The 18068-nt window shown below is 31.1% G+C and overlaps 2 protein-coding genes and 1 long non-coding RNA gene across 3 annotated transcripts; 2 read left to right on the top strand and 1 right to left on the bottom strand.

The window, feature by feature from the left end:
- Window positions 1–3393: 3393 nt before the first annotated feature.
- On the bottom strand, window positions 3394–13680 carry LOC111623503 (haloacid dehalogenase-like hydrolase domain-containing protein 2). The gene is given in 5 exon segments (XM_023366100.1): window positions 3394–3617; window positions 7780–7843; window positions 7937–8268; window positions 9993–10204; window positions 13380–13680. Coding segments are annotated over 5 exon segments (810 nt in total). The 5' UTR covers window positions 13478–13680; the 3' UTR covers window positions 3394–3513.
- A 1158-nt stretch (window positions 13681–14838) lies between these two features.
- LOC111623496 (monocarboxylate transporter 7-like) lies at window positions 14839–16652 on the top strand. Its single transcript, XM_023366090.1, has 4 exons — window positions 14839–15020; window positions 15101–15244; window positions 15320–16249; window positions 16374–16652. Exons 1-4 carry the CDS (start codon window positions 14891–14893, stop codon window positions 16529–16531), a joined length of 1362 nt encoding a protein of 453 aa, XP_023221858.1. The 5' UTR covers window positions 14839–14890; the 3' UTR covers window positions 16532–16652.
- Window positions 16653–17198: 546 nt separating this feature from the next.
- Window positions 17199–17847, top strand: LOC111623504. Its single transcript, XR_002756443.1, has 3 exons — window positions 17199–17266; window positions 17341–17399; window positions 17486–17847. It is a non-coding gene; the product is annotated as an uncharacterized LOC111623504 (long non-coding RNA).
- Window positions 17848–18068: the final 221 nt, after the last annotated feature.

Genomic DNA, 18068 nt, shown 5'->3' with positions numbered 1-18068 from the left:
TATATGAGATTTCCCTCCAAGTCTTTCAGCAATAGAGATGCCCTGGAGCAGCTTGTCTATGGGTGCTGAGTTGAGACTAGAGTTAATGTGGTGAAGTTAAGAAAGTCTTTTGTAGACTAGGTTATCTTCCAACCTATTTTCCTCAATTTTTCTGTATTTTTGATTATCACATTATAATATTTTAATAATTTCAACAAATATAGTGTCTGTTAAAATGAATGCTACCATTTTAAATTATTGTAATTATGTTAAGTACAGTGGTACCTCAGGTTACGAACGCCCCAGCATACAAAATTTTCAGGATACGACATGAAATTCGAACATATTTTTGCTCCACGATACGAACAAAAACTCACCGTACGACGTTACATTAGTTCGCATTTTTCATTTCTTTCTCTTACTACAGTTATTTTTTTTTTAATGTATTACTTGGCTTTAATTTGAGTATGTTTTTCGTGTTGGAACGAATTATTTGGTTTTACATGTAATCGTATGGGAAAAGATGATCCACCTTACGACATTTTCAGGATACGATCTCAGTTTCGGAATGGATTAATTTCGTATCCTGAGGTACCACTGTATTATCTGCAACATTGTAGTATACAGGTACAGTACTAGATTAATGCACAGGAAAATTATCCAACTTCCCCATTTGCTTATTACAATTTTTTGATTCATGCGGCTGTCACACGGCACACATCCAACTGATTACTCAAATTCTTCCTAAGCTCATTACAGCATATCTGTTGTCACTAGTCCAATTCTGCAGCTCTTTCAAATTACTCAGATTGCACAATAAAGAGTGATTCTGACTTTGCAAACTGCAGAATATAAAATACCTTCTGTTACAGAGTTGCCTTTTTGTTTACAGTTCTTTCTAGATGCAGTAGACATGTTTGAAGATGGGAGATGAAACTCTGACAGTTACTCAATCAACTACTCACTTACTTCTCAAATAATAAGTAACATAATTACAGTTATTTAACATGGTAAAATTCATTATGGAAGACCTTGTATTTAAGTATAATATAATTTGAACTGTAACTATTAATGCAGTCTTCAGTTATTAATGATTATTATTAACAACCATTGATAAGAAATCTGTATTAATAATCCAAATAATAGTAATTCACTCTAAAGTGTAATATTTTTGAAGCTTATCCAGAATTTTTTGACGACAATTATTTAGCCTATTGATAATCCATCTATTGTTTATTTATCCAATTATTAATTCAAAAACACAAACTCAGTAAGATTTGATTCATGATATAAAATACAACAATTGCTTCTTTATAACTAAATGAAATACCGAATATATACAAATTTCTACAAGACAAAGATGTTCCATTATAGAACGAGTAGTTTTAAATTTGTTTGTCAGCCATATTTCCAGTTTGTATTTCATTGGTTTGGAAAGGAGATGAGGTATATATTTCCTGCTCTTTCATTGCTTTTTTGTTAAAGTGACAACATAATCTTTGATATATCCAGGAGAAAAAGTGAGAGCTTCAATGGCATCCATCTTTGTTATATTTTTACAACATAATGGGCTTGAATGAGCAAATGCCATCTAACATTGTGTTTATAATTATAACTTCCAGTAAATGTAACATAAAATATATCGTGAACAAACTCTATATTATTTAATATTTTGTTATGTAAGAAAGATTGTAATAATTATAGTTGATTTATCTATTACTGAAAACATATTAACATCTACATTCTTGATACAAAGAAATGGGAAAGACCCCTCAAATCACCAGAAACTCCCAAGCGTGTACCGTATAAGGCTCTATTAAGAGACAAGAGGTTCGGGAGGAATCTAATCTACTTTGGTGCCACTAAAAACTCATTAGAACAAAGGATACAGGAACACAAATATGATATAAAGCATTCAAAAATCACCACCACCCTATCTACGTTTGCCTCAGAAGACAATATAGAGGCAAAATTAAATCAGACTTAGCTCATCAGATCCTCTACAAACTGGAACCACATCAGGCTTTTCGAGTTAAATAAAATATTTAAAGCCAGCCTTGGATCCAATTGCATAAACTCTAAAGCTGAGATACAACTATCTAAAGCATGGAATGATTTATCCAAGTTATAATGATGTTATGTACTATGCAGGTATGTAACATTGTTATAACCTGGACAAATCAGATCATGTCTCAAACTGGTCTTTTCAAATTCGAATGCTACATGACTATTCTATTTGATGCATTCCAATTAGAAACAAACTATTTCAACCTGAAGCTGGAATCAGGTGGATTCTGAAAATGTTTATGATTGTTCCATCTTCCACATTTTACCACATGTTGAAGAGGTTCTGTGATTAGATATATTATTATAGTTTACACATATTATATATTAAAATATATCAATTCATTTTTAAAAAATAATACAGTAGTACCTCATACTTCAAAAGGCATCTGGAATAAATTAAAAGTAGAAGACACCACAGTGTTTAATTAGTTCAGTAAAACACAACTGTTTTATTTGTAATTAAATTTACAAAGTGTTTTCAAACACATAATTAAAGTTTATTAGAAAAAGGTTAGACAAATCTGGATATTATTATAACACATTAAACTGTTTGAATACATTTGTTAGAAAATGTGTGCATATCTGGTTGATATTACTGTTGCTATTCATCTCTACATCTGGTTAATGTAGAGATGAATAGATCAGACTTTTAATGAAAATTATATGAATATTTTCAACTTTTTTACACATAATAATAAGCATAAACAAAATTAGACATCTTAACAGTTAATTATATTTTATACAAGCATTTTTAACCCATTTCACAAGTTATTTTTTAGGTTAAAGGAATTCCAAAATTAAATAATTTTTTTTGAAATTGTGGCCCAATAAGATCAAAAATTAAACACATCATAAAAATGTGAAAAGAAAATTTGAATCAAACGTTATATCAAAATGACTCATTAAATAGGTCAAAAATACTGTATTTTACGGTATATAAGATACATAAGAATATTTAGTGTATTTAACTGTAGGATATGAAGTCCATGTATGGAATTCATTAGCTTACAGAAAATTGCAACTTTACACTCTTTTTTTCAGCCTTTTTAGGACAAAGTTGTATCTTATACAATGTAAAATATTATATTTATTTAACAGTGATTGATTAAATTTTAAAGTGTCTAGTTTTGTTCACACAAGTAGTTTTACTATATTGTTTCTGGAGTGTTTCAAGTTCATTTCATTAAAGTTTTAAATGTAATAATAGAAGTAAATTCTGTATTTAAAAAAACCTTCTATAATATTTATTTAATCACAAACAGTGAATATCATCTAATTTTTAATATTTCTCATAAAAAAAAAAATTACAGTTGTTCTTCTGAAATTTTCAATAACTTTATTTTATTTGTAACAAAAAATTTTTTCATTGATTAATAATCTTCGAATAATTTCTTAATATTCAAAAGAATAAGTTTCGATATTCCCTTTAATAATGAAATATATAAATACCTATACTTTTCACAGTAATTAAATAAGGCTTTCTAATAAGTAATCGACAGCTGTGGAAAAACTATCAAACACATGATTTGGAGGTGGAGATATTGTTTCTTCATCTCCTGGTCTATATTTTCCTGAAAATTAAAATCCTATTAATTGGATAATTTATTAAAGTAATATCTCATAATACTTTAAATTTAAAAATTATAAAAACAATTAGAGAAAACTATTTATCTAATATAGAAAAAATATACATTTGCATCAACATTAAACATGATGATGATGTATTTTTTCATAACTCTTTCTTAATTTATAGTGTCTTCCAAAAAGAATTCTACTATTTTAAACATTGTAATTATATTAATCATTATCTAAGAATGGAAAACTATCCAAGTTTCACATTTTCCCATTACAGTTTATCAATGTGTACACCTTATGTTGCATGGCACACACCAAATCAATACAAGTCAACCCCCCTATAACACTGTTGATTTTTCCATTTTATACGAATTCCATGTTCTACGAGTCACTTAGATTTTACAAATACGTGTGCCGGTCTGTGAACGGCTCAAGTATTTGTAAAATCTAAATGACTCGTACAACATGGAATTCATATAAAACGGAATAATCAACAGTGTTATGGGGGGTTGACTGTACTCATATTGCACAAAGATAAGTGATGTAGACTTCGCAAACTGCAAAACACCTTCTCTGTTGTAGAGTTGTCATTTTATTACAGAACTTTCTAGAGGCAGACGACGATGAGACATTTGAATGTTGATGGGAAATAAAATTCTGATTGTTACTTTATTAATTGGTGCATGTCACATAATTAACATAATTGTTACCATTTTAAATTACTATATTCTTTTGAAAGATTCTGTAATATAATTTACAACAGTAATAGTGTCAATAGCAGCAACAATAAAGAATTTTATGAAAACAAAATCTATTTATGCTTTTAATCATTAATGATTTGATTTTGAGATGGTTTTAGATAGTAAATGATACATCTAATAAGCAGGAAAGCATTGATTTGGTTTGTACTGTACCTTGATAAATACCATATTTTTCTATAATGTCAGCTATCACCTAATTTAGAATTTGCTTAACCTGCTTTTGTAAATGGACAGATGGCTGAGCAGTTAAGGCATCAGCTTATAACTCTGGAGGACTCTGAAATGATTCTGGACAAGTCTACAAACCCTAGAAATTTTTCAAGAGGTGGTTCATTCCAGATATGTTGAGCCTCATCTCTTAACCGATCATCTGCCCCATTGACCGAATCCATAATGGGTTTGATGAAGAGGACCTTGGTGAGTACAGGGCAGAAAGAGTCAAAAATGAAAAATTAAAATAAACCTGCTTTTGAACAAGTATTTGAAATAATCCTAGAAAAGTTAAAAGACATGAATGTAATGATTCTTCTAATATCAATGCCAGAATTATTATTCATTATTTACTATCAAGAGTATATTCACATGACTACAACAAATCACAGAGCTTGTTCACAGAGGATTTAAAAACATGCTCATTGACAAAAAAGTTACATAACCAGATAATTTTATCTAATTATTGAAAAACTTGGCATACAGCTATATCTTGGACATATATGTAAATGATTAGAGAATAATTTCTCATCACAGAATTACTCATTTCTATCTGTTCTGTTTGCTTTCAAAGTAGATAATAACCATAGTTCCTTGAAATTGCTACTTAATTATTCTATGGAAAGGTTCACTGAGGTTCATTGTGTTCAGAATTTTCAGTGTATGTTGTTAGGAGGCCTGTATGATGGAGTTAGAAACATTACATGTGGCTGATAAAGTTTGAGAAAGGTCATATCATAGGTCTGAAAAAAGCAGGATGACCATTTTGTCAAATTGCATGCAATCTGAACCACTCTGATTTGACTAAACAGATATTGAGGCAGGGGATATATGGCCATTATACTCTGGGCATATCAGACAGATCACCAGGAAAATTTTCTGATAATGAGACAAGCACAAACAGCTGCAACAACATCTTTGTCCACCATCCATAGACAGGTGGAAGTCTTGCCAGAGAACCTTATCTCATCTCTTCCTGTACTATTGAAAGGTAACTAGTAGAAATGAATTTATCTGATATGTAGTGGTGTTAATGGCAACAACTACACATCCTGCCATTAGGACCCAAATGTCATCACTTCATTTGACAGAAAACATATGGACTGCTATGGAGTGGAAGCATATTATCTTTAGCAACAAATCCCAGTTCTGTTTGGGAATGAACAATCATCATATTAGAGTATGGAAGAACACTGGTATGTTTTTCAATCCTGTCTGTTTAATAGTCCCCACTGCAGGCATACTTTAGTCACCACTAGTAACAATGTAAGGGGTATTGAAGACACATTGCTATGATCCCATAATGGAAGGACTGCAAATAGCCATTTTTCCAACAAAATATCAATAATAATCAGCCATACATAGTTAGGATTTCTCAGGAATATCTGTCACATTACCAAACTTCCTTGGCTTGTCTATTTATAACTCATAGAGCATTTGTGGAAAATTTGTGGAGATTTTCATATTTCTCACCACTCCACTAACACAGAAAATACATAAATCTGCCACCAGTCCTCTCTTCCACTATCAATGCTATTAAAAAGTACATATGATCTATTTTGTATTTACACTAATCTCTCCAATAATAATTCAAATAAATAGTTTTCATTTTCAGGAGAAAACATCTTTCAAAAAAGTATAACGTTTATTTTTATTGAAATATCAAATTCAGAAATTGAAATCTGACAGCAGGCATATATTGATCAGGAGGAAGGTTAGAACTCATTACAAATCACAGAACATAATGGAAAGACATGCTTTTAGCAATGGAAGAAAGACTGGGATGGATTTTCATTAGGTGGATGCACCAACCTCCATGTGTTTGATGGAATTCATTACTTCTCACAGGTATTGGGATGAGATACTGGATCATTATTTCAAACTTTATGCCGTTGCAATCAGAGATGATTTCATTTTAACGGACAATAATGATAGTCCACATCAAGCAAAACTGGTTGACCAATACCTTTATGAACAAAGAATAGTGCAAATGAATTGGCCTGCATATTCTCCAGATCTCAATCCCATAGAATATTTATGGGAATCTCTAGGAAGATGTGTTAACTGTCATATCCTCTCTACAAACCCCTAGTGATAACCTGACCTCCAAATGACTCTTTTGCATGAATGACAATTGCTGCCTTCTCAGACTTTGCAATTTCTTATTGAAAGGTATGAATTGATGCTGTCAAGCTTGAATTAGTGCATTAAATATTGTCTTCAACATTTGTATTCAAACCTCTTATTTTATATTCACATTTATTGTTACCTGCATTCATCTTTTATTTTTTCTGTTAACATTTATTCATTTTTTTTTCCCAACTGTATATAGTGTATACCTAGTTGTGTATAACCCTATGAAAGTTTTGTAAATTTGTTTAACTGGTTTTAAAAATATTGTTTTTGTGATCTGTGCATAACTATTGATGGCCAGTGTTTTATATTCAATATAACATAGTAAATAAAAAAGTCACTGTTGACAACGTAGGAATATCTGATTTTAAACATTTAAACAGTTCTTCAAAAGATGAACAAACCTTAAGGCTGTAACATACATTTGGTAATCACTAAATGCTGAAGAAACATTTGACCAATACCAAGTGTGAAGATGATTTACTCATGACTAATATTCAATATTTGCCAATTCTTACTTCTTGTTGACATATTGTGGTGAATCAAAGGGAATGAATAGGCAATTATTCAACAATCTATGAATACTGAATGTGTGGAGTCATCTCCAATAATCAGATATTTGAAAATATTTGCAAAAAATTGTTCACATTGTTCAAGTTTATTTATTTTGATATATAAGTTTTTCATATTTCGGAGAACTAATCCTATTTCTAACAATTGAAGACACTAGTAGATAAAAGTGTTAAGTTACAATTATTCAATATTTAATTGTCCTGCATAGATGAACATGTAATGTAACAGTAAAAATGATAAATGAGTCTTTATTGACAAACTGTATGACTTATAGTACTACTGTAACACACTGTTTCATAAATATATTTACACTAAAAACTTACATAATAAAAACTTCAATTTTGTAACCAAAACCTTCATCCACTTGTGTCTTCAATTATCCCGTAACATTTAAAATGAGAATATCTCAGAATGATTATTATATATGGTTCCTAGCCTAAAGAAACGATATGGCATCTACATCATCTCTGCAAATTCATACCTGTTTTTACAAGCATACCCGTTATTCCAGCACGCTGTGCTCCTTCCACGTCATCTCTAACATCCTATAAATAATTTCATTTGCATGGGTTAAAAGTAAAATTTTACATACTTTTCCTTAATATCATAACTACATCAAATTAAATATAGATTCGTACATCACCAATCATTACAGCTTCCTCTGGCTTACAGTTAATAGACGACAGAGCCTGGTGAAAAAATAAAGTTTCTGGTTTTCCAACTATTTCTGCAGTCTTACCAGTAGCATATTCTAAACCTGATATAAATGGCCCTGGACCAAGCGCTAAGCCATCTTTTAGTTTATAATATCTTCCTTTATGGATTCCAATAAAATGTGCACCATTCAACAGTAACCTAAAAATATTGCAATAAAGTATATATGAATCCATGATCATAAACTTTTTCAACTGAATCTAAAGCATAATTCTCTTAGGAGGGTTAAATATATCAATTAAATTATTAAAATTAGCTTGGATCAATTAGTTTAAAATAATAAAATATATAACTTTTAAGATTTTTATTTACCTGNACAGGGTGACCAAAAAGTTAGTGTGATATGAGAAATTTGTAATGATATTAAAGTTATACTACAGTATTGTTTAAAAATACTATACTTGTCCTGCATTTCCATTTTCTCTGTAGTGCACTGAAGGGATTGATATATAAGAACAATCTGCACACTCTGGAGGAGCTGAAGAATGCAATTACTGAACATATTGAAAAGATCACTCCTGCCACCCTTCACATTACGTTTCAACAATATACAGCATTATGTGCAAGACAATGTCTTGCACATAATGCTGAAGGAGAAACTGCAACATAAGATGTTACCTTTATTAAAACTATTTAACCTTTCTACTGCACAGTAACTTTTTGGACACCTTGGGCTGCATACTTTAACATATGTTTGTCATTAATATTAAGCAATATAAAATTATTACCACTGAATAATTTGTTTAATTATAAATAAAATATTTTTTTACAGATATCCTCCAGGTTACCATGTTCAGAATGTTAATTTTGACTTTTTTAATTATGCTGGTATTCACCGAAGTGTAGTTCTGTACAGCACCCCTATTTACTACATTGACGACGTAACAGTTTCTACAGATTTCCAAAATTCTACTGGTATTAATTCATACTTTGTTATCGGCTAGATATAATTTTTATAAAAAACAAACTTCAAATATTATAGTATTAGACATTTACTTTTATATATATGAAATAATTACAGGTCTTGTCGATTATGTGATATATTCAAATAAGAATATTAACCAAGCCGCATGTAAAATTGATGTTTTTGATAAACATTCTCGACCAGTTGCATCTTCTAAAGGTTGTAAAGGAACAGTAATGATTAAATCTGTAAATCTGTGGTGGCCACAAACAATGAGTTCTCAACCTGGATATCTGTACACTATGATGGTAAGTCGAAACTTTTTCAGTGCTTATATTGAAAATATAAAACTATAATCAATATTTAGGTTTGTTAAAATATTAAAGAATGAAATTCATGATAAATTAGCCACAGAACTTTTCATTAAATTAAATTTCAGACTGAAAATATTTTAGTTCAATGAATATCATTGTCAACTACAAAGCAAATTTTATATGAGACAACCTCTACTATAATAAACATGAGAGAAACAAACTCTTCCAAGTAGTATGAACAATAGCTTCTAACATACTGCACAATATTTATTTTTCTGCTCATAGGCATCTAAATAAAAACATATACGTATATTTATCTATTTGATTATGTGCTTTTGGACTCATTCATCTACCTTCAAAATCCATGAAAAACATTACAATCGACCCCCTATAACACTGTTGATAATTCCGTTTTATATGAATTCCATGTTGTACGAGTCACTTAGATTTTACAAATACGTGAGCCGTTCACAGCCTACTACAAACAGGCAACCAAGTCATGACAGCCAGTGAGAATCCAATAATTTTTTTTATTTTTCCTTATATTTGTTGTTATGTTGTGATAAAANAACAAATGCAGCAACATGCAAACACTTTAATATTAAAAATAAATGTAAAGCAAAGCATTTTTATAAAAATTGATGAATAAAGCGTTTTAGCACCCATAGGGAATGAATCACTTTATGAATTTCATAAAAATTCATAAAGCATCTATGGTCATATCCAAAATATTATTAAATATTTATAACATAAAAAATATCTTACCATTAAAATCTTCCATTGCAATTTTCTCGAGAAACAGCATTGGTCTTAATTGGCGAGAAACAATTAATTCTTTAGCAGCAATTAAAGACGAAAACATTTCTTCAGGTTTTAGACTAAAGCCGAGTCCAACCAGCCTCTCCCATAGTAATCGTTTGGATTCTTTCGTAGTATTCGTTACAAAACGGATTTTTACATTACTTTCTCTCAACCTGTAAAACATTAAACATCTCATAAAAATTAATGAAAGGAAACTGGTTAATAGTAAGACAAATGTTTTGGGCACATTCACATCTTCCGATCCATATATGTAATTAGTAAAACAAAAATATATAACGAAATTGTACGTAATGTGACAAAGTTTAAAATTTTAAGATACTACGCAATTATTTTGTGAATATTTTATCTTGCATACAGATAACACTTGGGTTTAAAAGAAGACTCTATGAACATGTAAAAACTATAAAGTTAAAAGAAACAGAAAAAATTAATAATAATAATGGTTTACAATTACGCAGTTCTTGGTACCCTATTTTAAACACTAGAGGGGGGGACACAATTCAGTGAATGTAAAAACAAGGATGATAGGAAGTGTGGCTGTAAAATGTACTGTACTTTGGTGATTGAAAGCAGAAAATGTAGTTTTAGTGGTGTTAACATATGTAATTGTATGGTTAAAAAGTTAATAGTTACTTTTCAAAAATGGATTAGGTGGTCATCATCATAATGTGTGAGTGAAACTCTTATCCATGTACGTATTTTCATGTGTAAACAGATGCAGTTATTTACAATGTGTAGCTTGTAGCTGATAAGGGACAAGGTCTGAAATGCATTCCCCAGTTAATATAAACCAATAAATGTTGATGATTTCCTAATTGGGCTACATTTCCTATTTTGTGTATAATAAGTCTGGTATTACAATAGATGCTGATGGTCTTGTCATGTTTGTTTTTATACTGTTTCACTGAACATATTTTGTCTTGTCACTGTATTTTTACGTGTTCAACAATTATGATGCAGACGCTCAATGATCCGACACTTCCCTTCAATCTTTCCCTATTTTCTATCCCTCCCTACTTACTATCACTTCCTCTTCTAATTTCAATTTCATCACTTCTAATTTCTTAGAGGTAAAGTCTGTGCACATACAGACAACCTCTCTACTCTTTTAATGTAATGTAATGCTGATGGTCATTAATAAAACTAACAGACAACAACTAGACATGAAGCAAATTCAAAAAACACTTGAAAAATTTGAAAATATTATAACAGGTTTCAACACTAGCAAAACTTTTTTCTTATGAAGTATTAATCCTTCTAGCTATAATTTATTTCTGTAACAGAGCTTGATGATGTGACTTAGATAGGAGTCGAGTCAGAAAAGTAAGAAAGAAGTGAGATCGGGAAAACATTTTTAGTTTTTTGCAATTATATAGAATAACAATTGCTTGAGTCTTAGTATTTTAACAGAAAAATATGAAGGTATAAATTTACACTTATTGTAAAAATTAGGATTAATTTATTTTATATAATTTTCCAATAATTCTGTATTTTAAATTTATTTTAATGGTTGAGAGACATCATCTTTAATTCCTTTGTCGATTGTATCAACAGACAAAAAATTCAATCTGACAAATATCTTTTGCATTATGCAAAGCCTACTAAAGTATACCATAAAGTTTATAATGTATGGTGTAGTATGCTTGCCATCCATGATTTATATAGGGCCATTCATTATTTGTGCATAATTTTTTAGCCATTTTTAACTTCCTCCCTCCCTCTTTTGTACAATGATGTACTTCTAGCAAATCCCCTTTCCTTTAATAACATATACAGTACAATAGTTACTGACATCGAAGAAATGACTAAAATGTTGTGCAAACCTTTTCTAGCAAATAGTTTATTCACATGGTTAGTAAATAGGCTTGTAAGTCATAGGCCTATGCCTCTAATACTACTAAAAAAGTCCATATAGATCCATATAGATAATACTTTGACCAGTCCCTTCTTAAACTGTACATGTAATTCCAATATAATCCCTATTGCTTGTAATACAGCCTCTGTGGTTGTACTAGATTTTATCCAGGATCATTAAATGACTAAAATTCATTTTCTTGAATTATTATCTTTCATATCCCTGGTTTGGTTTCATTTCACTCTCTATATATTTACTTATCTGGTGACCAGGATTTCCTTATAAAAATTATGGTGAGCCTATAATAATTTAAAATACTTGGCAGACACGATGAAACAGGAATGCTGTAATTTTTAATTAACTAATTTGACCCATTATCATTCGGGAAGCATTTGTTTGAAGCATAATTGTTTCATTTAATGATTGTTATAACTAGTAGTGCAATTAGGGAGGAGCCCAGGGGACCTCAGCTCCCTTACTTTGATAAATAAATAAGGAAAAATTCAAATAAGTACAGGAAAAAGATTTGAATGTGACACATGCATTTATACATATATATACAATATCTAAGAGTTTACTCTTTATCCATAGTACTAGTGTTATAGCCACAATTTTATGAGGGTGAATGTAAGTTTATATGTTTTAATTGTAGGCCCCTTAATATTGATTCTAATGCATTCTAGATTTTCACACATGAATTCTTAATTCCATGAGCCTCAGACATTCATAAGCATCTGCTTCTTGAAACTTAGTGTTTATCTAAAAATCAGAATTCAGTACTAATGAAGATCCAAGTACAGCTGTCCCTTGATAATCCGACAGGTATGGGACCAAAGGGGTGTCGGATTATTAAAAGTGTCCGGATTACTGAAAGTAATTACATATTTGGCATTGTTTTGCTAGCAGTAGTCTACAATATTTCCTACTCCAACTGTTCGAACTGAACTGCTCACGGAAAACACACGAAATGTGTGTCATCGTGTAAGAATTGAGTGGGGAGATTCATGCCGCGACAGGCTTCTGTGCAAGCAGACACGTAACGAAGATGGGTACCTTGACGGGAGGTGTGTCGGACTACTGAGCATGTTGGATTAAAAAACGTCGGACTATCAAGGGACAGCTGTATTGTAAATTGCGTAGTTGTATTTGAGACTTTAAGCTGCATAAACTTGCAAAGTCCCTATAAATATGATTGGTTTGGTTCATTTTGCTTTGACAAAATGCATATAAACAACTGAAAAACCTGATTTTCAATTAGATCCAGACTATCTGCCGAACTATCAAGCTACGATCAAGATAAGTTAATAATTACAATTATTAAAATTATCAAAAGATGGCAACTTAACCGCCTGCTTCCAGACAAATTACTTTGTACCCAATTATTAACTTAAACATAATTATAGCATGGTATTTAAGCAGATCATTTGGCTTTAATGATTAAGTTTATGGTTTTAATTATTATTATAAATTACCTATTGAGTGCATCAACAGCACCTGGAACGGCTGTATTTTCTATATGCAGTGTTCCATTCAAGTCTATCAACACAGTTTTAATTTTATTCTTAAACATGTTGAGAAATTAAACTTATTTAACAATTTATATATAATTTACTGTTAATGTTTTATCATTTAATAAAAATCGAATAAATTAATTAAAGGTCATTAAGAATTATAAACAATGACTGCAGTTATCATACATATAACCTTTAAATTGAGGAAAATGATCTGATATAAATAACCTTGTACATTGCAGTACATGCGCTCGTTCCCATAACAACGTAACACGTGTTTTATTTTTAGTGTTGCCAGATGGATGCTCTAAATGCAATATATCATACAATGGATAAAGTTTAATAAAATGAAATGATTTTAATTTATTTAACTTTTATTATTTTTTGAAATAATAAAACATAATATAATATAAGTATAATAATATAAAAATTTACGTAAAATATAAATCGAAAATGATGACACTTTTCAGCTTTTAAATTAGCTAAAATTTGACATCCGTGTATAGAAACAAAGTGTACTCATTCGGCCAGTTTTAACTTCGGCTTTTAAAGTCATAACGATACCATCGAGCACGCTTCGTCCTATTCTTATACAAGTGGTAGAGGCTGACGGCCGGATGGCCGAGCGGTCAAGCTGGCAGCTTACCGATCTAGGGGATCCGGGATCGAATCCGGACTGGTCAAAAAATCCTAGGAATTTTTCGGGGGATAGTCCGACCGGATATGTCGGTCTCCGTCCCTCTCCACATTGTGGGCCTGGCCGAATCCATAATGGGCTTGCCATAAGAAAACCTCTTAGTGCCCAGAGCGGAAAGAGGGGGAGAAAAAAGTGGTAGAAGCTGGATGGATGAGAGGTTAATCCTCTCCCTTTCCCCCGCGAGGGAAGATTTCCAAAAATTTTTTTTAGCGTGAATTTTCATGGCGTATCCTGACTGTGTACCAAATTTTAACTTTCAACTCCTAACCGTTTTGGCTTCGCACTTATTATTATCAACCCATCTCGATTATATTATAATACAGTATTCTATTGTTTATGTTCTTAAAATCGGATTACTCAACTTATATCGCTATTTTAAGGTTTTATCTAAGTTAATTCGTATCGTAAATCATTAAATTCTCTTATTCTTGCTATATAACTTGTATTTTGAAACTAATATTAACATATTGTACTTATCCATGATCTTCCATGTTTTTACACGAATCATGTTAAAAATTATTAAATCGTATATAAAAAGTATTAAAACTAATATTTAATAACAGAAAAACTTTGTGTTTCCTGCTGTAATTAAGAGCGAGATAACAACTGCAATAAATAATTTAGAAAACTTAATCCACCAAAGAATAAGTTTATAATAAATTGCACTTTAAATAGTCATCTAGTAGAAACCTTGAATGTATTTTAAACTAAGATGGCTAAGGTAATAATAGACGGAGGATGGGCTTGGGTTGTGGCTGCTTGTTCTTTTTGGACCATGCTTACCGTTACAGCTGTTCAAAGAACTTCAGGAGTGCTGTATATAGCAATAATGAATTCATACGATGTATCGAGAGAGGCAGCAGCTTGGCCATTTTTTCTAAGAAAAACAATTGGAATGTTTGCAGGTATTAATTTAATTCGAAACAATATCTTTATACGATTTAAATACATTTAAATTTTCGTGTTTTTCTCGTCTACTGCTTAGCTACTTTGATAGGAATTATTGCCTCCGAGTTTCCCATTAGATGCCAAATGTTTATTGGACTGATATCGGCTGTAATAGGAATGGGATCTCTCTTTTTTGTAGACGATATACTTTATATTACATTATTATTTGGAATTTTATATGGTAATATTCTCGAAATATAATTTTGTATGGATTATTTTTATGATTACTTACATATTTATACTCTTTGCAATTTAGGTTTTGGCTCCGGTGTGGTTGGAATGTGTAATATGATCAATGTCAATAAATTCTTTTCTCGTTATCGGACTGTAGCTCTAGGAATCACTTTAGCGGGCATCTCTGCTGGAGCCTTTGCTCTACCTCCTCTGCTAGAGTTTTCTATTAATAAATATGGTCTACGAGGTTCCTACCTCATATTAACAGGAATTATATTGGAAGGTTTCATAGCAGCTGTATTATATCGTGATCCTCCGAGACCAAAGAAACCTAAAGTAGAGAAAAAGGATAGAAGAACTTCTAGCATAGCTTCGATAGCCGAAGTAGTCCACAGAAGATCCATAGAAACTGCCATGACTATGTTCGAAACTGAAACTCCAACTAGAAAAGAGTCTATAAGTTTGCAAATGGAACCACCAAATCTTCAAAATGATTCGACGCAAAACGAAGACTTTCAGAATAATTTTTGTTTAAATTTTTTAAAGTCTTTATTATATATATTTAAATCGCCAATGTTTCATGTAATATGGTTGTCGTTTATGATTTACGATTTTGCTTTTCAGACATTTTTAACCGTTATTGTTGATCATGGTATCGATTGCGGTATCGATGGACATAAAGCCGTGTTCTTCCTCTCTGCTTCTTCCATTGCCGAACTCTTTGGTCGCTTGGGTGGTGGATGGATCGTTGATTTACAATTTATAAAACGAAAAAATGCCATAAGATTTGGATTTTCTTTTATGGCAGGAATTTTTATAGGAATACCATTTTTAAAAAATTACATCGTGTTGTTGTTTCTAACCGCTGTTATTGGTTTAATTGGAAGTTTTATAAACATCAATGCAACTGCTGTTTATGTGGATTACTTGGGAATTGATTATCTTCCACTTGCTCTAGGAACAGGAGCAACTTTCACCGGTTTGTTAAGTCTAGTTACTCCCAGAATTATTGGTAAGTTGCAATTTTATTCACAAATATCTTTTAAATTTTTCAAATAAAGCAACATTTATTAGAGATTTTTATTAACTATTGCATATAATCTCTTAGTTTAAACTCATGTTCTTATAATTTTTAGGATACATCCGTGATTCTTCAGGTAGCTACAGCTTGTTATTCTTCAGTTTTGGTGGATTATTAGGAATTTCAGCTTTATGCTGGATAATGGAGCCATTATTAAATAAATTTCGACCAAGAAGACCTACTTTCAAGAGATCAGAAAGTTTAGGAACATGATTTTGATAGAACATTTTACAAATCTTTCATGTTAAGTCGGCAGGTCATTATTTTAAATTGACAAATGGATCAACTAGTCATCATAGAAAATGGATAATAATTAGAAATTACTACGAGTTAAAATGGTCATTGTTTAAATTACATGAATTTCATTTTGTATTAATATCCGGAAAGTGGATTATCATTTGTATTTGTGCCATAAACCAATTAAAAAGAAATGTTAAAATTTATAGGTTTCAAAGTCAAATAAAGATAAGATTTTATGAAATAGTTTGTTATTCTTACAGACTTAAAACTTGTTTGATTTATTGAATTTCATTATCTCAAGATAAAAACTTATTTATTTATATTTTCTTTATAACAAAGTAGAGCTACTAAGAAAAGGCTTGAGTTACACATATAATTTGTTCATCAACCTTTATTTAAGTAAATTAACTGCTGGTATGTTTCTATCCAGATCGAATTTTTTAAAATAAAAATGCGCAACAATTAGGAACAAATAAAGTTTGCTTTTTACTTCTTATTTCAAACAATTCAAGTTGGTATTCTCCAATAGTAAGAAGCATTTATTGGATTTCCTATTACCAAATTGAAGTGAGATTTTACAATTAATATTACGAAATATTTCTATACTTATCGTAATAAATTTTGTCTGGCTTAATTTCAGAAAAATGGCTAAAGTTGTGGTAATTGGCATCATTTACCTCTTCCTCGATGTTTCGTTTGTCGAAATTGGTAGAGTACAGTACCTTTACTTCTCTCGATTCAGACTTTAATGCAAATAATGTTTAATACGTTTTAATTTACAGAAAGCATGTTGAAATGCTCGAAAGTCCGGTCTACAAAAAGTTACATCAGATTATGACTTGTGAGTCTCTGAAGTCATAGAAACAATTAACATCGCGTGCAATTCTTGTACAAAATGTATTAAAGGAAAAATCGAATGTTTCCTAGGATAGCAGAGGAGCCTTGGTATAAAAGAATGTACAGTACCTCCGACTTCCAAGCAGAAAAAAATACTGTCCGATATCTTTGTCCCGAAGAGCAGAAGAGCGCTTTAGAGCTGGCAGGATAGAAGCGAAGAAAAAATGGAGGAGAAAAGTGAACCAACAACTGAACGTAACAGAGGAAGTGATGATAAAAGGCTTTCGTCTGCCTCAGCTGGTATTGTGGGAAGAAATTGAATTGGATCTGGAAAAATGCGAATACTCACTCCCTCAGTTATTTGATCGATGGATGCCATCTGAGACGTATGTGTCCGAATGGAAAAATAAAAGTCGTAATGCGCTTAAAGGATATTTACCCCTTTACTTTCGATCGTTTTGGTTTATAAATTACCATAAAGATCGGCTATAATCTTAATCTTTGCTATGGTTACTTTTGCTCCAGCAAAACCGGGCTCATCTGTTAGTCTACTGTTTTCATTTATGTACAGTAGACCACCTATAACGTGGGTTCCTATAACGCGGCGAAAAAATTGAGACAGTATTCGTATAAAGACGCTAAAAGGGACGCGTAAAACGTCATCGCGGACCAG

Source organism: Centruroides sculpturatus, unplaced genomic scaffold (assembly GCF_000671375.1).
Source record: "Centruroides sculpturatus isolate CEXI.00-Female unplaced genomic scaffold, Cexi_2.0 scaffold278, whole genome shotgun sequence".
Taxonomy (NCBI): Eukaryota; Metazoa; Arthropoda; class Arachnida; order Scorpiones; family Buthidae; genus Centruroides; species Centruroides sculpturatus.
This window is presented reverse-complemented; position numbering and strand designations above follow the sequence as displayed.

What these genes read in the sequence shown, in the direction of transcription:
- LOC111623496 (XM_023366090.1), top strand. Translation starts at nt 14,891, where the DNA reads ATGCTTACCGTTACAGCTGTTCAAAGAACTTCAGGAGTGCTGTATATA. An exon ending in ATTATTTGGAATTTTATATG is followed by an intron (nt 15,245 to 15,319) that starts GTAATATTCTCG and finishes TTTGCAATTTAG; the next exon opens with GTTTTGGCTCCGGTGTGGTT. An exon ending in AGTTACTCCCAGAATTATTG is followed by an intron (nt 16,250 to 16,373) that starts GTAAGTTGCAAT and finishes TATAATTTTTAG; the next exon opens with GATACATCCGTGATTCTTCA.